The 22,065-nt window shown below is 46.1% G+C and overlaps 2 protein-coding genes across 7 annotated transcripts in view; one reads left to right on the top strand and one right to left on the bottom strand.

The window, feature by feature from the left end:
- Positions 1-1,653: 1,653 nt before the first annotated feature.
- On the top strand, positions 1,654-21,815 carry PDIA6 (protein disulfide isomerase family A member 6). Its single transcript, XM_045084880.1, has 13 exons — positions 1,654-1,790; positions 7,072-7,213; positions 11,091-11,148; positions 11,568-11,694; positions 13,208-13,314; positions 14,694-14,824; positions 15,427-15,541; positions 16,252-16,392; positions 17,166-17,250; positions 17,379-17,451; positions 18,638-18,796; positions 20,145-20,241; positions 20,827-21,815. The coding sequence occupies exons 1-13, from the start codon at positions 1,772-1,774 to the stop codon at positions 20,893-20,895; spliced, it is 1,323 nt and encodes a 440-aa protein (XP_044940815.1). The 5' UTR covers positions 1,654-1,771; the 3' UTR covers positions 20,896-21,815.
- Positions 21,755-22,065, bottom strand: part of ATP6V1C2 (ATPase H+ transporting V1 subunit C2) — a 53,357-nt gene continuing 53,046 nt past the window's right edge. For all 6 annotated transcript variants that reach the window (XM_045084879.1, XM_045084875.1, XM_045084877.1 and 3 more), the window contains one exon: positions 21,755-22,013. In XM_045084879.1, coding sequence (XP_044940814.1) covers positions 21,924-22,013 — 90 coding nt within the window. In that variant the 3' untranslated portion in view covers positions 21,755-21,923. The remainder of the gene's footprint in view (positions 22,014-22,065) is intronic.

Below are 22,065 nucleotides of genomic sequence, written 5' to 3' on the forward strand. Positions count from 1 at the left end.
TCAAAGAGTTGGCATGAAAAAACAAGTAAAATAGCTCATTAATCATTTTTATATGATCATATGTTGAAATGATAACATTGGGGGTATTGGGGGTTAAACTCTATTATTAAATTTAATCTGTTTTTCTTTTTCTTAATTTTTAAAGATTTTTATTTATTTATTTGATAGAGAGAGATCACAAGTAGGCAGAGAGGCAGGCAGAGAGAGAGAGGGGAAAGCAGGCTCCCCCGCTAAACAGAGAGCCCGATGTGCGGCCCGATCCCAGGACCCTGAGATCATGACCTGAGCTGAAGGCAGAGGCTTAAACCACTGAGCCACCCAGGCGCCCATCTTTTTCCTAATTTTTAATTCCAGTATGGTTAACATACAGTGTTGTATTGGTTTCAGGTGTTCTTTTTACTTTTCTCATGTGGCTACTAGAGAGTTTTTTTTTAAAGATCTTCCTAATTTATCAGAGAGAGCGAGCACAAGCAGGAGGAGCAGGCAGACAGAGGCTGAGCAGAGAGCCCGGCGTGAGACTGGATCCCAGGACCCACTGAGCCACCCAGGCATCCTGGCTGCTAGAAATGTTTAAATTTCGTATATGGTCGTGGCTGGCATTGTATTTCCGTTGGTGTCAGTTCCCCCTGCTGGGCCTTCTTCACTCCCTTAGCTTCTTATGCCTGGATGACTTTCTCTTTGCCTGGGAAATCTTTCAGACTCAGCTGTAGCTCCACTTCCTCCAGGAAGCCCTATAGGCCCTCACCACTCCTGGACTCCACTTAATGCTAAATGCTTTGGCCAGAATCGGAGCTACCTTAGGCACTCAGCACTACAGAGAAACAAACCATTACTAATACAAAACCAAAATGCTCAAGTCCACTCCAAACACAGGACGAGAAATCAGAGGGGAAAGATACAGCATCTTAGTCTGCTACGCTTAAAATACTTAACTTTTGCAAATTTTGCAACTGATGGCATTGCTAAGGCCCCTCACAGGGCAAGGAGGGAACCCCCCCGTACTGTGGAGCTCTGAGCCTGAAGGCCCACGGGCTTCCACAGAGAACCTGATCTATCAGCGACATGGTTTTGTACTCAGGTGTCCCCGAGATGGGAACTTCTAAAGTAATTCCACAAAATAAGTATATGTTCACTTATAGTGTATACAGTACGTGCTTAGCAAGCGTTTGACTGAATACTCGTCCGGTAGACGAGAAAGATTAGAAAAATATAATTAATATATTACTTAATTAGCTCCCAGATGTACTGAGGGCTAAAAAAGGTTACCCCCCACCCCCAAAGAGAACAAGGGGTGGGGAGTGGAGGGGCAAGGGTTGAGTGACGGGTGGGAAAGGGGGTCGCTAGAGGCCAGGGAGGGAAAGAGAAAATAAAGACCCTTAAGATAACAAGGACCAAACCCCAGACTCCACAGGAGGGACAGGAAGTCCTGAAAACCCAGTTCGGAGTTCGCGCAGGACCAGGGGGCCACCGAGAAAAGAGAGGTTGATCCGCCCCGCCCCCAGCAAGTCCCTCCTTCCGCCGCTCGCTCCGCCCCCAATAAAAAAATCAAACCGGGAACCTCTACCCGGCCGCCTCCCATTGGCTATGCGAATGAGCGAAGCCCGCGAGGACCAATGAGCCGTGGCCACGGCTTGGCGAACGCCTTCCGGCCCGTCCCCTCCGCGCCGCCCGGCGCCTGCCTCACAGGCCGAGGGCGGGACGTGGGGCGGCGGGGGCGCGGCGCGCGGAGCTCAGGCGACGGCGGGACTACACGACGGCCGGGGCGCTCGGCATGGCTCGCCTGGTGCTGGGTAGGCGCCGGCTTCCTGGTGTCGGGAGGCCGCCTGGGAGGTCCCGGCGGGGCGGGCGTGCGGCCTCAGCCGGAGCAGGGGTGGGGGATGGCGGGCCCGGCCGGCGCGAGGGTGCGGGGCCCTGCCGGACTCGGGGCGCGTGCGGAGGGGAGGCACGTCGGCGGGGGCTCCCGCAGCCCACCCAGGGGAGCGTGGCGCGGCGGGGACGCGGAGCCCCGGGGCTGGGCGCGAACCCGGGGCCGAGGGGCGGCGGCGGGCCGGGCGGGAGCCGAGGCCGGGAGCTGCGTGGGAGCCGCGCGGAGCACCTTGATCCCAGGCGGAGGTTCCGGCCGGGGGCGGCCTGAGAGGGTCAGGGTCAGGGCTCCCTTGATCCGGGCCGGCTGTCCTCACGCCGGCCTGCGTGCGGCTCGGCCGCGGGGTCACCACCTGTTCTGTGGACTTGCCACTGACGAGGACCGAAATACCAAAACCCAGCCCTGGGATCAGACCGAAGAGTTGCCTGCGAAAGGGGACGCGGCCTTCCAGAAGCCCTTTAAGCGTGGTGGAACTTTCAGAAAGTCGGTGGAACGCGGACTCCCACGAATTATGTAAATGCCCGTTTTAGAAACGACGGCGACGGAGGTTGAGGATGATCCCGACCCTTTTCTGGCGCCCCTTGGTCCCAGCCCAGCCCAGCCCAGGCGCTCTCACCGGCGTTCCCGGGACGCCCTGGGCGCAGACCAGACCCCCGCCCGCCCCGGCTTGTGCTGGCTGTGTGACCCGGAGCGGGCCGCTTGGCCACTCTGGGCCGTTGTCAGGATGAATGAGTTCACTCAGGTCTCGGGAGGGTAAGCGAGATACGAATACTTGCCGTGGGGCTGCGGAGAGGAGGCGGGAGGACCCCAGTCTCTGTTTAGTTGCTCCCGGGTGAGTTCAGAGGCCGCTCCCGAAGAGTCCGGGATTCTCTCAGTTACCTCGTGATTCGGATAATTGTAGTCAACCCTTGAGGGAGCCCTGCTGGTTTCTAGATGACCGCGTTGGGATCGGGTACTCTTGCTGGCAGGTGTAGGACAGAGATGTTGCTGATGTGGGTTTGTAACGTCCTGAACTACTGTGGAGGAATAATGGGGAGCCGCGGATGGCAGAACCATCTGCTCACATAGATTCTAGACACTCGGATATGCCAGTTTCCCACTGGTGCTCATTATCGGTGAGTGGAAATGCGATGCGAATTTCAGAAACGGAACGTTCATTAGTGGAGGTTGACCTACTTTATCATCTTAAGTGGTCTGGGGTTTTTTGTTGGTTTTCTTGAGGGTTTTCATAGGGGATAGTGACTCCCTTCTTTCTGCTGTTGGAATTTATGCATCTTTTGAACTGTTTTGTTTTTTTTTTTCTCTGAGTATTTCATTTCATTCTAACCCTACTAGGGTTATACTGCCTTTTAAGGAATTTGGGTTTCAAATCTCTGTTATCCAGATATTTCCCCTGGAGAGCCAGTTAAAAGAAAGGGGAATCCCTTGTGAGAGTCAGGCAAAATTTAAAGAAAATAAAAACTCCAGCAACATGGTTAGAAGAAAAAAAAAAAAAGCCCGAGTCCGTTTTACACTGATGTCATGACCATTTTTGTATGGAAAGGAAGCACATTCCCGAGGTAAAAATCATGGCCCATCCCTGAGGTGACTCCAGCCTGCTGTCCCTGATTGATGGAGAAGGGAAAGAAACCAATTCTCCTACCACAATCTACCTAATGACCCTCCCTGGGATTATACGAATGCAGTCTCCAGTCCTTTGGTTAAAAATCTGGATTGCGTAACCATCTTTCTAATGAGGTGGCCTTAGGCAGGTTACCCTTTCTGTGGCTCCGTTTTCTGGTCTAAAAATGGGCATGATGATACATACCACATAGATTTCTCAAAATGAGTTAATATATCCTAGACAGTTCTGGTGTGTAATGTCCTTTAAGCATTATTCATAGTTAACATGTCAGTGTATGGAGAGTAGTTGGACAGATACATACATCAAAATATTAGCTATTCCCCATCCCTCCTGTAAGATTATCTCTTAAGGAAATATTTATATTTATTTGGGAGAGAAGGCAAGTATAAGAATTTTCAGCATTAGTCTGTTAATTGTGACAAGTTGGAAATAAATTCTGTGGGGGTAGACTGGCAGCGTGATAGAGCCATTAAGAATGGCTATGTAGGGGGTGAAGGTGATCCGTAACTACATAGGAAATGTCTTTAACTTATTTTGAGTGAAAAAAAATTATGGAAAAGAATGTGTAGTAAGATCACATGCATATAAATAAAAGTTTTAGACCTCTAGATTACATGGAGGTGTCGGTAAGAATAGTCACCAAAATATCGCTCATCCTAGTGGAACTGTTGATGGGTTTCTTTTGCATTTTTGAAAATTCCACAGTGAGCTCAATGTAATGAACAAGTGTCAGTTCGTGTTGATTTTACAAAAAATGATAAACTTTAGAAAGTAGAACTCCATGGAGGATTTTCCAGGACCAGTCTTAAGTTCTAAGCTTGTTCAGAATTAAGATTCTCTCTGCTTAGGTTCTTAATTTACTTGCTTTGTTAAATACGTCAAACTCCTCTTAACCTTTCCTGCAGCAACAGAAAGATTAGTGAGCAATGCAGTCCAGTAGAGATAATAATGCAAACTTTATATCTGATTTTAACTACTCTAACAGCCTCGTTTAAAAAGGTAAAAGGAAACAGGTGAAATTAATTTTAATATATATTTCCCCAGTGTGTATAAAATATCATTTTAGTATGTTATATCAAAAATACTAAGAAGATGCTTTTTTCCCCCTACCCAGTCTTCAAAATTTTAGTGGGTTTTTTAATACCATCAGTGCCTGTTGGGGCAGCCACATGTGGCGGGTGGCTGCTGTATTGGACAGCAGCAGTTACCAAGAGAACCCCACTTTGGATGGCCTGATCTCCATCCACATGCACCCTTTCCCATCTTGGGAAGTGGGAAAGGAGGTCATCCTGTCCCAGGCTGCTCCCATCACTGGCTCTGGTTCCCTCCCTTCCTGATTCCAGGCATTTTGTTTCATGATTCCTCCACTTTTTCTTAGTCTCTCTCACTCCCCTTTGAAGAGAAACCTTCCTTCCACCCCACATTTGCTTGCCTTCTTGTGCTCTTCATAATAAGTCTTGTTTTAAAGACTTACCTGTAGTTTCCATCAACTTGTTCCCTCCTACACTCCAGCCTTCTGCAGATTGGCTGCTGCGTATTTTCACTACTCCGCCACAGCTGTCCTGCGGCGGAGGACAAGTCCTGCAGTTAGTTTTCAGTCTCCTACTTGACCTCCCAGTAGCGTGTCTTACTGTTGCGCATTTCAACTTTCCCTGGGTTTGGGTGATCCCACTCTCCCACATTGCAGCCAGAAAACTCTCTAGAAAACAAATCTGGTCATACCCCTCTGCATGATAGCCTTTTATGTCACATAGTAAAGTACACAGTTGCAATATTCTTTTTTTTTTTTTTTTTTTTTTTTTTAAGTAGTCTCCAGGGGCACCTGGGTGGCTCAGTCAGTTAAGGGTCTGCCTTTGGCTCAGGTCATGATCCCAGAGCCCTGGGATCGAGTCCCACATCAGGCTCCTTGCTGAGCAGGAAGCCTGCTTCTCGCCCACTTGCCACTCCTCCCTGCTTGTGTACGCATTTGCTTGCGCTCTCTCTCTCTCTGTGTCAAATAAATAAATAAAATCTTAATAAATAAATAACTAAAGTAGTCTCCATGCCATGTGGGGCTTGAACTCCCATCCCTGGCATTGAGAACGGCATGCTTTGCTCTGCTGACTGAGGCAGCCAGGCAGCCCTGGGACGCAGCCTTCTTGAACAGTATGATTACATTGTTCCTTCATGCCCACGACCTAGTGAGCCGTTTTCACCTGAGCAGTAAAAGGACAACAGTGGTTTAATGGGAAGAACTTGGAAAAAGAAGTCAGAGGCCACAGATGGGCCACTGGATGTGCCTTTGTTTCCGTATTTATTAAAGAGGGATTATCCCTGCTCTTTAGTTAGTGTTGCTGTGAAAAACCCAGTGACCTACTGTGTTTGAGAGTGATTTGAAGATTCAAAGTGCTGTGTAAGTAGAAGATGGAAGATTTAGCAGTGGAGCAGTTGGCACTGGTGTATGCACCTTCCTGGAGAAACTCTCCGTTGGGTTATTCAGCAAAGCTCGGTTCAGAGTCTTCCAAATTCTGTCCACAAGGCTTAGGAAAATGTGACTAAGATGGTGCGCGCCCATGCTGCCTCAGAGGACAGGTCGGTTTCACAGTTTGGTACATCAGTAGATTAAAAGAAAGAAATTATATGATCATCTTCATAGATCCTAAGAAAAGGTAACAGGAATTTCTCTAATATCATCAAGTTTATTTTTCAACCCAAAGCCAGCAAATGAGAAAATATTAAAGTCAAGAATAGTTCATTATTAAGCATTATTAAGCATATTGTATTAGATGCAATGCAGTTGGAAAACAAGGAAGTCCTATATATATTTAAAAGGAGGAGGTGGAGCTGGATAGTACTACCAATTCAGAACTTTTGAGTTCTTAAGATATTCGTAAGTCAGTTCAGAACTTGTTTTCCTATATAATTGTTAAAAATTACGTTTCAAGTCCTAGAGTAGCTAGCAAAATGCACAAGGTCCACAATGTGGCTAAACTGTGCTGTTAATAATGCAGGACTCCATGCTCGCTTTATAACCTGGATGAGAAAATTCTTTGTAAGCGCATCCAACAACATTTTAAGGGCCTGCAGATTGCCATGAATAGTGTTAGCAGAAGTAAAACTGTTTATAAAAGCGGTTATTGCCCTTGATGTCCCAGTTTAGTGGAGGAAGCAAGTGATTTTTCCTCCAAAAGTAGTAAAGGTAGCGTGCTAATATCACAACTGTGTGTCACAAGAAATAAATGCTGTGTGCACTGTCCAGGCTCACAGGGTGGCCTCCCAACTTCTCAGTGTCCTCGCCCATGAAATGGCCGTAGTAGTAGTACCTCCCAGGGTGATTGTGAAGAGTGAAGATGTTCGTGTATAATCACGAAGTAAGAAATGTTTTGTCAGTTGCAGCTCGAGAGGTGAAAGTGTGGCCTCTGTGTCCTTGTGTCCTGCGCCAGGGAGAGCGAGATCCCAGGGGCTGCAAGGGCGGCAAGCTGGGGGCGGGGCTGGGGGTCAGAAGGGCCCTGCCCCGGGAGCACCTTGGGCTATTGACTCCCGTTACTGAGTTTGCTGCCAGAGCCTGAACCCTTTCACTCATGTTTGCTTTGTGTCGCCGCAGGTCTGATTAGCTGCACCTTCTTCCTGGCAGCGAATGGTCTCTATTCCTCCAGCGACGATGTGATCGAGCTGACTCCATCAAATTTCAACCGAGAAGTTATTCAGAGTGATAGCTTGTGGCTTGTAGAATTCTATGCTCCCTGGTAAGTAGAAAGCCGTTGTGGGTTATATATGGTACTCCATAAAGTTAGAGAAAATACTATTTGAAAGTGTGGTTTTATTCAGTCATCTAGTTTATCTAGCTTACTGCTTTTTTAAAAGAAGTAGGGAAGTGGGAGACTCCCTAGAGTGGTGTGAGTTAAAGGCCGTGGAGATTGAGTCCACCGAAAAAATACGGTTGAAGCAGCTAACTGTTGCAAAAAAGAAGAAATAAAATCCTTCTGATTTTAAGAAGGTATATTTCAATGATGAGGCAAGTGGGATCTTGATGGGAGGGAAACACGTTTATGCTGAAAAGTACTGGGCACAGGAAAGGGAAGATAGATTCCATTCTGTTTCTTGAAGAGTGTTGCTTCCAGAAATAGGTCATTAAAAACTGGTTTAATTTAAAAATTCTTCTCTTTCCTTACATGCATTGCTGGCGATGGGGACCCTTATGGGGTAAAGATGCAGTTATTGTTGAAATTAATGGTGCATGATTATACGTAGTCAAAATACAGTATTGCACTAATTATTTATGTAGTTCAGTCTGTAATGCAAACAAAACAGAAACCCAACAAATAGGCAAGTGTAGAGACAAATGAATGGAAACTGCAAAATGTGCTCAAGGCTGTTACTTCTGTAATCTAGCAGACCGTGAGTAGCGTTAGGAGACCTGGGTCCCAGCCAGCTGTGTCCCTCAGATGATCTCAGGAAGTCCTTTTAGATGTGAGCTGCGCCCCCTATGCTCACATAGATGTAGTCAGTGAAATTCTTACAGATTCTTACTGGGCTTGAGAAGGGTACATTTGAGGATATACCTGATGGAAGGTTTTCCTTTATTGCTGTAATTTTTTCCTTTGCAAGACCATGAAACTGACTTTTGGAAACTCATTACCAGTCCTCATGGACTATTTCAGTTAATGTCCAGTGTAGCAAATTAAGGTAAAAACCCTCTACTTTTATGTTGCCACATTGTGAATACTACTTATCTGAGTGCCTTTATTATTTTTTTTAAAGCCTCTCTTTTTTTTGTTAAATCCAAATGAGCATTCTGTATGGGTTAATTCATTTGTATTAGTAAATGTACAGATTGTAATTGTACAAACTGTTCTGTTGTTGAATGCTTTTGTATGCAGTTTTTATGTTAGATTTTTTTTCTTTTTTTTTTTTTTTTAAAGATTTTATTTATTTATTTGACAGAGAGAGATTACAAGTAGGCAGAGAGGCAAGCAGAGAGAGAGAGGAGGAAGCAGGCTCCCCACTGAGCAGAGAGCCCGATGCGGGACTCGATCCCTGTACCCTGAGATCATGACCTGAGCCGAAGGCAGCGGCTTAACCCACTGAGCCACCCAGGCGTCCCAGATTTTTTTTTTCTTTTATCATTTATGGCATGAGTAACTGACATTGTTTTGGGGAGCTACTATATAAAGATAATATACCTCATTCCAAAACTAAACCAAAGAGCATCATTGAGAAAGCCGGATCTGGACCCTGTAGTTAATGGTTAACTGTTAGTGGCAGTTTTGCTTCCTAATGTTCTGGGGAACAGGAGGTCTCATTAGAGCAGGTATTTTTTCCCCTCTTCTTGTATTGGAACTTGGCAGCTTGGTGAAGGCTTTGAATTCCTTCCAGAATAAAGATTTTCCTCTTTTGCGTGTAAAATAAAGCATATAGGACTGTGTAGGGAACCTAAAATATCTAAATAACATCAAAATATTAAAATAAATCTTGATGTGGTTATGTGGTACTCGTTCACTGGGACAGTAAATACCAAGATCTGGCAGCAGCTCTAACGCCTAGACACCATCGTCCCGAAGTAGTGATGAGCATAGGCAAGGCTAGAAGAGAAGTGTAGCACTGGGGCAGGGATCTAAGAGTAGGCGTGTGTAATGTCCATCGTTAAAGGAAAGCCTTCATTTCCATTACAAGCTAGCAAAATAGAGGTGTCTCCCCCCCCATCAGAAGTTCTTGAAGCCCCTGCATTTTTGTCTACCAACACCTTCAGGGTCTGTGGACCACAAGTGAGGAACCCTTGGGTTAGAGATATGCATATCAAAACTGAAGGTAACATACGCTCTTGACAATCTCTGATTTGAGTCCTTTCATAGTATAAGCTGAAATTAAAGAGGCGCAAAGTCCTATAAAACTTTGGCTCTTGGACTTCTAAGCAGGAGCACGTGGACAGCAGGATATTAGATAGAAGTATGTAGAAGCAGCATTCCAGGACATTTCCCAGAAGATCCTGACGTTCATTCATTCATTCATTCATTCATTTAAAGATTTTATTTATTTATTTGACAGAGAGACAGTGAGAGAGGGAACACAAGCCAGGGAAGCAGGGGAGGGAGAAGCAGGCTTCCTGCCGAGCAGGAGGCCTGACGTGGGGCTGGATCCCAGGACCCCTGGATCATGACCTGAGGCCAAAGGCAGATGCTTAATGACCAAGCCATGCAGGTGCCCCAAGGTCCTAACTTCTAAAATATTGGATTAAGCTTAGGCCCCTGTGGAAGGTGATAGTACATAGTGATTAAGAACGTGGGACCTGGAGTCAGAGACCTATCCAGCAGATCTGTCACCGGTCCGCTGTTTGATAGTGGACAGGTTTGTTAATTTCTCCACCTCTGTCTCCTCATCTGGAAGATGAAGATAACAAGGCCTGTCTTCACTATCATGCCAATGAAATGAAGTTCTGTGTGAAGGGCTCCTCATGGTGCTGGCATATGCACATTGTGTTTGCTCATTTGGTGTTTAGAAACCTAGATAGGAGACTTGACTTTGTTTTGTCAAAAAAAAAAACAAAAAAACAAAAAATAATCACCTATGCGTAAACTGGTTATGGTATCTTCATATAATGAATGTTACTCAGCCATAAAAACAATTTAATGTCTGCAGGTTCGATAAAGGGTGTAAACATAACAGGTTTGTGTATGTATAACTTTTTAAAAGCACTCATCTGTATGTGTTATGTTTTACAATATTTCAGATATTGTTCCCTACAAGATTAAAGTTGGTTTTTTTTGTGTTCTCATCTGCCTCTCTCTTGCCCTTTTAACTCCCCACCTTGTGGTATCGAGGACTTTTCAGCTTGCGAGGCTTATAAATTTGGGATTACATGTACATTTTTAGCTCCACATGCTGCTGTGGGAGCCAAAGAACATTGAGATTTAGGCTCTAATATTGATGGCCTCATCTATAAAATGAAGAGGTTGGATTAGATCAGGGAATATCAAACCCAATGGGCTTAAGGATCACTAGCTTATCTTACTAAAATGTGGGTTCCTGAACCCCTTCTGTAGGCATTCTAATTTTATGGCGCCCAAGAATCTGCATTTCGCCTGGCCTTATAGAACTCAGACCAAACACTGAGGTATACTTGACCAGAAAAATGCTAAAGTTCCTACCCAGGGATAGAGTTACAGGGAACAGTTTAAACTCTTCAAATATAATTTGATTAAACAGTAATTTGAAAACTTTTTAAGTTAATATATAAAAAAAGGATTATTGTAAAGTCACTTAAAATGGCTAGTTCCTTCTCGCCACCGATCAGGTTTTATAAGTACATGTATTCCCGGCAAGCACCCGCCCCGTGCAAGCCACTCCGTAGACTGCTGGTGGAGTGTTTTTTTTTTAAAGATTTTATTTATTTATTTGACAGCAAGCACAAGCAGGGGGAATGGCTGGCAGAGGGAGAGAGAGAAGCAGGCCCCCACTGAGGAGGGGGCCTGATGTAGCACTTGATCCCAGGACACCGAGATCACGACCTGAGCCGAAGGCAGATAGACACTCAATGGACTGAGCCACCCAGATGCCCTGGTGGAGTATTTTTGAATTGGGGATTAAAGACATTAATTGTTGCCATGTGTTTTCATCTCCTAAAAGGTGTGGCCACTGTCAGAGGTTGACACCGGAATGGAAGAAAGCAGCAACTGCATTAAAAGTAAGTTTCTGAGACATCCACGTTCCCCTGTGAATGTGTAAATCAGTATGCAGCTGGGCTTGATGTAGGATTGGAAGGTCATTTGCATATTGAAGCTCAGAGCCTTTGTTCTGGTGCCAGAACCATGTAGGGAGCAAAGGGATAGCATACATTTAATTTTTATGTTGTCTATTTTTGTTAACTCGGTCTTCCAGATGAGTGACATGATGATTCTTCATCATGTTGATTCTGGAAGCTGCCGAGTTCCCTCCAGGGCTGGCTTCTGTCTCACCCATCATTCCACATTACATTAATTCTGTTTGTCAGCCTAACCCTGCCCTTTACCATCTTGTCCCTGAGTCTACAAGAATCGATTGATGGGTTTTGTGGAATCTGCTCCAGCTGAAAGAAAAGTAGCTAACGCTTTTCTGTTTTCACAGGATGTTGTAAAAGTTGGCGCAGTTGATGCAGATAAGCATCAGTCTCTCGGAGGCCAGTACGGCGTTCAGGGCTTTCCTACCATTAAGATTTTTGGCTCCAACAAAAACAGACCAGAAGATTATCAGGGTAAGGACTTTTCCTAACGACTCCATTCCTCTGGTTGGAATTCTGATTTGAACAGGTAGGTCAAAATTAGGAGCAAGGGCATGTCTGTTTCTGTAAATAAAGTATTTCAAAACACAGTCACACCTGTTAACGTATTGTCTGTAGTTGTTTCACGCTCAGATGGCGGCATCCAGTAGCTGCTGCTGACAGGGAGGCCTGCCCAGCTGAAAATAACTTCTTGTTTGGCCCTTCACAAAGAGTTCGCCAGCTCTTGGTCTAGAGTGAGAAAACCCTCTCTTTCTTGGTAGTACCTTTCTTAATTTGGTATATTCCCAGGTAGATTGGAGGAAGGGGTGCTGGTTCAGAGGGTGGAGGCCTCTGGAGATAGAGAAGGAACAGAAGGCTGTGGTCTGTTCACAGCTTGCCCTTCGGTGTGAGGACCTGTCAGCCAGGGCCATGGAAGGACACACTTGGAACGTGTTCTAAGTGGTGTTACACTGTATTTGTTTTCTGATGTCAGGTCTGAAAGTATTGTCAGATGTTTTTCTCTCTTCCTTGGCAGTTTGATAAGAAACTATTTTTTTAAAAAAATGAAATTTTCCAGAGATTTTGTTAGAGTATTGCCTTTAAACTGTGAAGATAACCTCACGGCCTATATCAACCACGCACTTCTGAGTCCATTACGAGCCCCCTGACTTTTTCCTTGAGTACTGTAGTTTCTTGTTTGTTAGTTTTTTGTTATCTTTTTAAAGATTTTATTTATTTATTTGATAGAGATCACAAGTAGGCAGAAAGAGGAAGGGAAGCAGGCTCCCCAATAAGCAGAGACCCCGATGCCGGGCTCTATCCCAGGACTCTGGGATCATGACCTGAGCTGAAGGCAGAGGCTTAACCCACTGAGCCACCCAGGCGCCCAGAGTAATATAGTTTTTGATGAAATTTCTAAGGGCTGTTGTCATTATTGAGTTTCAGTTACAGGGTTTAATATTTCTTAGATTAGGAGTAAATTCAGCTAGAGAACCTAAAAAGAAGCCCAAGATAACTGTGTCATACGCAGGGTAGAACAAAGAGGCCTGGACTGCTTTCTAGTTTCTTGGCTTCACATATTTCATATCCTTTGTCCACATTTTTTTTTCTCTCTGTTATCATAGAACTAGTTCCTTCTATTTTTCTCAGTTGGTAATTTACTTTCTGCTGTGGCAACTAGATAATAAGTTTCTTACGCATCTGTGTCCATGTTGCACATTATGTAAACATTTGTGAGTTACTTTCCTTTGTAGATGATATTGATAGGTCAACAGGAAGGTGTTCTTATTCACACTAGTAATCTAAAACTGAAGAAGGGGATTAGGTTTTCCCAGTGAAAAGTCTAGTGCAAAAGGCATTAGAGGGAGAACTTGGCCCTTTGTTAAATACACGTTCGTACTGTTGGGTGTGTTCAAACATCCGATAAAGCTGACAGATTGAGGTAGTGTCCTCCAGGCACACAGCTCACCGCCACCTGTCCGTCTGATTGTGCTATGTCTTCCTGTAGGTGGCAGAACTGGTGAAGCCATCGTAGATGCTGCTCTGGGTGCTCTCCGCCAGCTCGTCAAGGATCGCCTTGGGGGAAGGGGCGGCGGATACAGTTCTGGAAAGCAAGTAAGGCTGTATAGTGTTAGTTTTTGATGTGTGTAATGATTCTGATGCCAGAGTATGGATTCCTTGTAGAGGATAGGTTTTTTTGTTGTTGTTGTTCTACTTTTTTTAAAGTCACTACTACTATTGTAGGTAGTAGAACTTTCGGTTAAAAACAGGTTAGATCAGCTAATGCCAGAGGGAGGCAACCAACCATCCTGTTCGTTTGACCTCCTCAGAGGCAGTCCCAGGGTGGCTTGCCACAACTGTAGGCCAAGAACCAGGCCACAGATGGGCGTCTCTGTCCCCATGCTAAAATGGAAGAGTTTGAGCTGTAGACCGAGAAAGAGCTCCAGGCCGGGGGAGCCAGGCTCTGGGGTCCTATGGCCGCTGTAGTTCTAAAGCGAAAGAGAAGAGACCAGGTGGACTTTGGGCAAAGAGGGGGGAAGTTTGAATGATCTCTTGGCCTGTATCTGGCAATCAGCCTGAAATCCTGGAAAACGCCTATGAATGGACAGGAAGAAGACAAAGACGTTCTTGTTCCATGGATTGGTATTTTAGATGTCCGTGTAGGAGATGGGATGTTTAACCATGATGTACTTATATTCTCGTGAAGAGGCCTTAAATTCTTACAAATAGAGATAAAATGGCCCTTGACTCTTAAAGAGACCAGTACAACTAGCTCCTTACACAGATGAAGAAGTTACCCAGAGACTCCAAGCTCTTATCCTTTATTTCAAACTCCCAGCATTTAATGGGCATAGTTGTCTCCCTGCTTCCATGGCTTTTGGCCCAAGCGCCAGTAAGCAGTAAACAGAACTGACTGCTTCTGAGCCTTGGTACTCAAGAAAGTTCTTTGGAGGCACCTGGCTGGTTCAGTTGGAGGAGCGGGTAACTCTTGATCTTGGGGTTGTGAGTTTGAGCCCCACATTGGGTGTAGAGAGGACTTAAATAAATAAAACTTTAAAAAAAGAAAATTCTTTGAAAAAAGGGATTAAATGTTATATTTAGCTTTCTTGAGTGATAGGGATTCTATCTATGGAAAGGTAGCAACTGTGGTGCATTTAACATCCTGGGATGAAGGAGCAGCTGTGCCCGGTCTGAATTAGAGTAGTGTTACTGGGCGGTTCTGTGAGCAGTGTGGGGTTTCCCTTAACAAAACAGCAAGGACAGAACTCAGGTGCGTGCGATAGCTTATACTGTAGGAGCTGGTCATTGACAGTAAACACCTCTTAACACGCGAAAATACTGTTAAGGAATGCCCCCAAACTGAGTAAGTTTTCACTTGAAAGAAAAGCTCCAAACCTCATTAAGATGTGGGTGAGACCGTTAAATCTGTTTGGAACAGGAATAATGTGCTTTCTGGCCACGCCTCGTTTAATGTTCAGTGTCACCTGTGACAGGGTAGGAGTGAAAGTTCAAGCAAGAAGGATGTGATTGAGCTGACGGACGACAGCTTCGATAAGAATGTCCTTGATAGTGATGATGTTTGGATGGTTGAATTCTATGCTCCTTGGTGTGGACACTGCAAAAAGTAAGCGCTTCGTACCGAGTTCTGTGCGTCACGGTGCTTTCAGTACAGTCACCTCGATTGCTTCGAGGAAGCGGGCCCAGACCTAGGTAATCCCCAGGATCTCTAGAAAAACTCTGGACTCGAGGTGATGGTTACACGTTGGCATTAGAATCTTCTGTTGAGGGACGCCTGGGTGGCTCAGTTGGTTAAGCAGCTGCCTTCGGCTCAGGTCATGATCCCAGCGTCCTGGGATCGAGTCCCGCATCGGGCTCCTTGCTCAGCAGGGAGCCTGCTTCTCCCTCTACCTCTGCCTGCCTCTCTGTCTGCCTGTGCTAGCTTTCTCCCTCTCTCTCTGATAAATAAGTAAAATCTTTGGGGAAAAAAAAAAAAAGAATCTTCTGTTGTGTTTTCGGAGATGAACAGGGAGCCAGCGTCCCGATTTGGGGAGGGCAGTGACAGAAGGCCCGGGAGGGAAACGTGCAAGGGTGGTGGTGCTTCAGGCCGCACGTGTGCACGGCGTGTGTCCAGGTGTGCTTTCACAGGCCTGGCCAGACGTGCGCACCTCAGCTAACGTATCTGTGCCAAGAGTTAAAACGCTTTAAGGTGCAAATATTTTTCTGTAGCCTTGAGCCAGAGTGGGCTGCTGCCGCTACGGAGGTCAAAGAGCAAACACAGGGAAAAGTGAAGCTCGCCGCTGTGGATGCCACCGCGAACCAGTTCCTCGCCAGCCGATACGGGGTGAGTGTGTCTGTAAGGCTCGTTTCTCTCAGAAATACACCGTGTTTTCAACTCTTCAGCCAGCGTTCCAAACCTCCCTGTGTGGTAGGAGGGCATTTGTAATGAAACTAAATGACTTGATTGTTAAAACTATTAAATCTTCAACTCAAGACTATCAATTTTTTTAATTAATTAATTTATTTTCAGCATAACTGTATTCATTAGTTTTTCACCACACCCAGTGCTCCATGCAGTCCGTGCCCTCTATAATACCCACCCCCTGGTACCCCAGCCTCCCACCCCCTGCCCCTTGAAACCCCTCAGATTGTTTTTCAGAGTCCAAAGACTATCATTTTTTTTTAAATCCAGTATCTCACTATTTCTGCTGTGTGCTTTGTGCAAATATTCAGCTTGCCCAGGCTTTTAAAGTCGCTAACATTGCTTTCAAAGTCGGTCCATTTGTTCTAGAACAGATGTGTTGTATGAAGTATATAGGTGAGTTTTGAATGAGCCTTGGCTAAGCCTGGTGGGCAGACTGTTAAAACCACCTGGTTAACAGACCTTTGTCTCATCCCCGATCACTGATGTAGGCTGGGACATTGTTTTGTTAAATGACCTAGAAGGTAGTTTTAGAATCCATAGAGATTATTTTATTTCTTACTAAATGTTAATTTGAAAAAAAAAAAAAAAAAAAACTAAATGTTAATTTGATTGTCTTTTTTTTTTCATAGATTAGGGGATTTCCTACAATCAAGATATTTCAGAAGGGAGAGTCTCCTGTGGATTATGATGGAGGGCGAACACGATCCGACATCGTCTCCCGGGCTCTGGATTTGTTTTCTGAGAATGCGCCACCTCCTGAGCTGCTTGAGGTAAACCACTTCCTTCACTCGAGATAGGAAACACTTGTCCAGGCTGATGGCGGGGGCTATGCCTCAGTGATGACTCTCATTTTGTCTTTTCAGATGAGCGCTTTCCCTTCTCTTCTAAAGCGTTCTCTTGGAAGTGATACTGTACTTCCAAGTGGGGAAGATCTGTCTGATAAATTGTTGCGTCTTCATGACTTTTAGCACTAAAATAGTTACACTGCAGGGATAGATGTACCAGGCTGCTTATCAACAGAACGCCTCCAGTCACGCTGTCCTTATTCTTCAAGTAATAGCTGTTCTGTGCAGCTAAGCACGTAGCGGGCATCGTGTGGGTACGTTTACGTCTGTTCCTCTCAGTTCCCACACGAATGCTTAGAGGTAAATATGCTTTTACCTCCGTTTTACATTTTTAAACAGAGGCACAGAGAGCCTCAAGGGCTTGTGCATATATAACACACGTATCTATCTGTCTAGCTAATGGTTGTCGGAGCCAGGCCGCACCCAGGCTTTGTCACTCTAGAGACTGTGTGTGCGTGATGTCCGCTGGCACCCCAGAGGGAGGGCTAAGGGACAGATCACAGGAGCCCGTCACAGAGCAGAACTGTCGCTGGTGCCACAGTACTTAACGAGGCTGTCGTATTCAGAAGGAGCCGCTCGGTCCCGTGAACTGCTTTGCTCTTTAGTGAATGTGACAGGGCCAAGTCTTTGTTGTCACACTGACCTCTGGGTTTCGTGTCAGCGGCCTTCCAACCAGCTCTTGTCTTCTGGGCCCACAGATCATCAGTGAGGACATCGCCAAGAAGACGTGTGAGGAACATCAGCTCTGTGTCGTGGCCGTGCTGCCCCACATTCTGGATACCGGTACGATGAGCAGAGGTTCCCTCGCCGTCTCCGCTCCGCGCTCCCAGCTCTGAGAACGCGTGCTCGGTTGATGAATGTGACGGACTCCTTTCCCTTTCCCCTGAAAAAATTCTGTCTGTTTCAATCAGGAGCGGCTGGAAGAAACTCGTACTTAGAAGTTCTTCTAAAGTTGGCAGACAAATACAAAAAGAAAATGTGGGGGTAAGTTGTCATTATCTCAGTAGGATTTGGCTGGAAGAGCTTCATTGCTCCTGAATTTTGGGTTTCCACTGTGTTCTCAGATGTGCCCTGTTTCTCTCTGGCTTTTTTTTTTTTTTTTAAATAGGTAAATAACAATTATCCTCTAGAAGGAAAAGCAATCAGGATTCTTCTTTATATAAAAGACACTCATCTATGCCACGGTGTACTCTTGCTCAGAGCAGTCATTTTATTTTATTTTTTTTTTTTTTATTTTTTTTTTTTAAGATTTTATTTATTTATTTGACAGTCAGGGATCACAAGTAGGCAGAGAAGCAGGCAGAGAGAGAGAGAGGAAGGGAAGCAGGCTCCCTGCTGAGCAGAGAGCCCGATGTGGGGCTCGATCCCAGGACCCCGGGATTATGACCTGGGCCGAAGGCAGAGGCTTTAACCCACTGAGCCACCCAGATGCCCCCAGAGCAGTCATTTAAATGGTGGTTGGGGTCCCAGCTTGCAAGCAAAAACCGAGTCCCCTAATGGCACTCTGGTACAGCTTTGAGGGCTAGATGAGGCAGAAGTAGAAGGTTGTTTTCTTACCCTTTTCCAAGTGAGGGGGTAGATACAGGCAGATTTCAAGGCACAGTGTGTCTGCCTCCTGTTGGATATTTTTGCTTCTCGTCCTCAATACCTCTTGCCGTCCCCCCGCCTCCTGCCCCTGCTGCCCCGCTCAGGTGCCGAGTTCCCAGGATTGTGGCCTACAGAAAAGCACTTTCCGGTGCCCCTTAGTCTTCACCGCTGTAGCAGTTGAGTAAAGAAACGCAGTCGAGCATGTTCGTAGGTCTGGAATAACGACATGTCAGTAAATATTACAAAGAAGTCACACTCCTAGAGAGCATGTGTAACCCTCCCAGTGATCAGTAGGAGTTCAGGTAACACAGACAGAAAACTTACCAGATTTAGTGGATATTTCAGAGGCCAAGAGGAAAATTTTGTAGATTTGAGGGACTTCGGGAGGTACAGGGTAGGGCTTCTAAGAGGGGCCTGGAGTTAAGAGCGTGTCTAGAATACATTATTTTGGTAAACTTTTTTATTTCTACATCCCTTTCATTCCATGAAATAGTTGGAGTGTAATCATTTTTTCAATACCTGCTAATTATATTTCAACTAATTTGAAAGGGATCTTTACCCTGAAACCCGCCTGTCTTTCTAGGTGGCTGTGGACTGAAGCTGGAGCCCAGTCGGAACTTGAAAATGCATTGGGGATCGGAGGGTTTGGGTACCCTGCCATGGCAGCCATCAATGCACGCAAGATGAAATTTGCTCTTCTAAAAGGGTCTTTCAGCGAGCAAGGCATTAATGAGTTTCTCAGGTAATTTCTTGCTCTCTCGAGTTGTTTTTATTTCGTGGCTTCATTCTGTGGTGGTGTGGGTTCACAACTGGGTTTGCACAGACCAGCCAGTAGCTAGAATTGTTTGGCATCTGGCATTCCATCGAATTACATGTTTGCGTGCTAAGTCATCTTCCTGTAAGAGCTGTGTTCTCTTTCCTGTCGAAGGATTCTACAGAGCGTTGGCCACCTTGCCGTTTTGTGCCACTAGCATTGAACTCTTCCTGATCCTCATAAAAGTCTCACATGGGCTGGAAGGAGCCCTTTCTCACCCATTCCCCCCCTAGCATGCTCTGTGCCCCTGACCTCGGGTAGGATGGCTTCCGTTTCTGGCCATTAGCTCTAGAAGGTCATTCTGTGGAAACGAGCTTACTTCTGCAGTGACTTCAGACAGTTCGGAGCTGTCTGTCGGCCCTGCTCCTCAGCTCATCCCAAAGACTTCATCGCCTTCCAGCAAATAGAAGGCAGCAGCGCTGCACTGTTTCGGTGAATGCGTCTCCTTATAACTGTGCCTTTCACAACGGTGAACCTTGTCAGCCCAGACCTTGTCTCTCTCCACTCGTGTAGAGCTGGTACTAAGCTCCGGGTAAAGAGCTGATGAACACGTATCTTGTAGGCTTTATGTATTGTGTACCGGATTCTTACACTGAAGTAAACCCCAGAAGAAGACGCAATTAAGAAAATCAGAGAAAATAGTTTGTTACTGTAGTGTGAGAAATCTGTGTAAATGGACTCGCATAGTTTAGCCCATGTTGTTCCGGGATCATCTACTTAGAAAAATGTCAACCTTTTTCAGCAGCGGATCCCAGTGTCAAGAACCTTAGGAAATGCATGAGAGCGATAAGTAACAAGATTGAGCCCTTGGACTCACTGACTGGCAATGACCCGTTCTAACCCCAGCTTTGAGTTTATTCGTACTTCTTTTCAACTAGTTTTTCTTTTCTGGTTTGTTGTTGTTTGTTGAGTACAGAGGAGTTAACTAGTCTGGAACTATCAGGGTTGCACCCGCGTTCTATACCACCTGGGATAGCTTTTGTGTACTTAATTTGTATTTAAGCAAAATAAGTTTTTCTTAATTACTGGTGATAACTGGTTTTACCTGATGCCAATACCTGAGCAATTTCACGCCTGGTCGCTTTGCTGTCCTTGCTTGCAAAGATAACACCATGCAGGAGCGAGAGGTGAGAAATGCCTCCGCAGGCACCTAGTAGGCAAGTAGCCGTTTTAAAAGCATTGACGTGCTCGCTGCGGCAGCACAGATACTGAAAGCGTTGTTCATGCACGCGCACTCGTTCATGCACACGCACTCGCTTTGGTCCTTCCCCCGCAGGGAGCTCTCCTTCGGGCGGGGCTCGACCGCACCTGTCGGAGGCGGGGCCTTCCCCCCCATCAGCGCCAGAGAGCCTTGGGACGGCAAGGATGGCGAGGTGAGTCCCCCGCCACGGGGCCACGTGCCCGCGGGACTTGTCGTTGGGCTGCTTGTCCAGCCGCTTCTAGCTCTCCCTGTCCGTGTGCCTCTCTGCTGTTTGTCAGCCAAGTCCTTTCCACCGCGAGGAAGCCTTGGCATGGGGTCACAGACGTCCTGCCCTCCGCAGCCTTTCAGGGCCGCATGGCACTGGATATTCTTGACGAGACCGAGGTTTCCTTCCTGCGTATCACTCCAAAACTGAGCATTTAGCCTGGAATTCATTTACTCTGTGTCTGAGAAACAGTTACAGCTTTGGGATGAGTGTTTATTCTAGTACACTTCTGCCCCTTCCTCCTCCGAAGGACCAGCTAAGTGGCCGTCGGTGTTAAGGAGGTGGGAATTTGTTAAATTCATGCTCCACCCAAGTTCTCAGATTTTCCAGCTGACATACTAGGCAGTGTTCATGCAGGAGCTGGGTGAGGGAGGAACGGGCTCTCCAATCCGGGGCATCCCTAGAAATGGCCGCTCCATGGTGAGCCCAGGCGCTCGGAGCCCCTCCCCCCCCCGAGTCCCTGCAGGGCCTCACGTTGTCTTTGTTTTCCAGCTTCCCGTGGAAGATGACATTGACCTCAGTGACGTGGAGCTGGACGATTTGGAAAGAGATGAGCTGTGAGAGGCTTGGCACAGACTTCAGTTCGCTTTCCTTGGGAGAGTTCCCCAGCAGTGAAGGAACGTTCTTCACAATCAGATGAGTCTACCAGTGGCCTTTTTAACCAAGAAGTAGCACTTGATTGGTCATGTGAAAACACTGCACCAGTGAACTTTGCATCTCAAGAGAACAGTGAAAAATTCTATGAATTGTTGTAGCCAGTGAATTGGGTTGTATTCTGTCAAGTAATATTTTGAGGAAAACTGATGGGCTGTTGACATATTTTTCCCTCCCTCTGACTGCTGCTGAAATGTTCTTGGAGGCTGTTTCTTACATATTAAGTTTTTTTAATGTGATTCTTTCGTTTGAATATTAATGGCTTTTTTCCATTAAAAAATAAAATAATATTTTGGACAATGCCAATAAATGTATGAAATTAGTGTCCAGATCATAAAATCAGAGTCCGATGTTTAGCCAGTAAATTAATATAACGAAGGAAAGACCCTGATGTCTTACCTCCCTATAAACCTGTGACCCAAAGGACACCATCTGGAGGCCGGCCGCAACACAGATTTCTTATGTGCCCTGCGAGGCCAAGTTCCAGCTGTGAGATGTGACCTGTACAGCGAGTTTGTAGAAAGAAGGGTGAAAAGCAGTGGGCGGTCAGTTGAGAACTGCCCTTCGTGCCCAGGATTTTGTCTTCGGCCCGTCCCCAGTGACCGTTAGGAAATACGGCCGAGGACACAGCTCGGGATCGGACATGCTTCCTTCCTCTGGCCGCACGAGGTGGCCGTGAAGGCCCAACACGGCAGCCGCTGACCGACCGAGGTGGAACCCGTTTCTGTAAAGTGCAGTTCCAGTAATGTTAGAAGATAAGAGACCATTCAAAGGACTGAGCATTTCTTTATTGTAACTTAAAAAAAAATAAATACAACTGTAACTAACTTTTGTGAGCAATTTCTCTAAAAGGTGAATTCCGTAGGGTCCTCCGGCGAAGGGAAAGGTGTCTGTAGGAGTCTGGAGACAGGAAAGCATGCTGGGGCCGTGCAGCTCTAGTCGAGGAGACTGAGGTCGATGTGGAAATAGACGTAGGGAAAGTAGTCCTGGGTGCTGAGCTGCAGCCCTGGGATCTCCACGGACGCCTGCAAAAGACGGCACGTTGGCGCTCTATCTAGATGCAGACAGCACTCCGCT

Source organism: Mustela putorius, unplaced genomic scaffold, assembly GCF_011764305.1.
Source record: "Mustela putorius furo isolate JIRA1106 unplaced genomic scaffold, ASM1176430v1.1 tig00000813_pilon_pilon_pilon, whole genome shotgun sequence".
Lineage (NCBI taxonomy): Eukaryota > Metazoa > Chordata > Mammalia > Carnivora > Mustelidae > Mustela > Mustela putorius.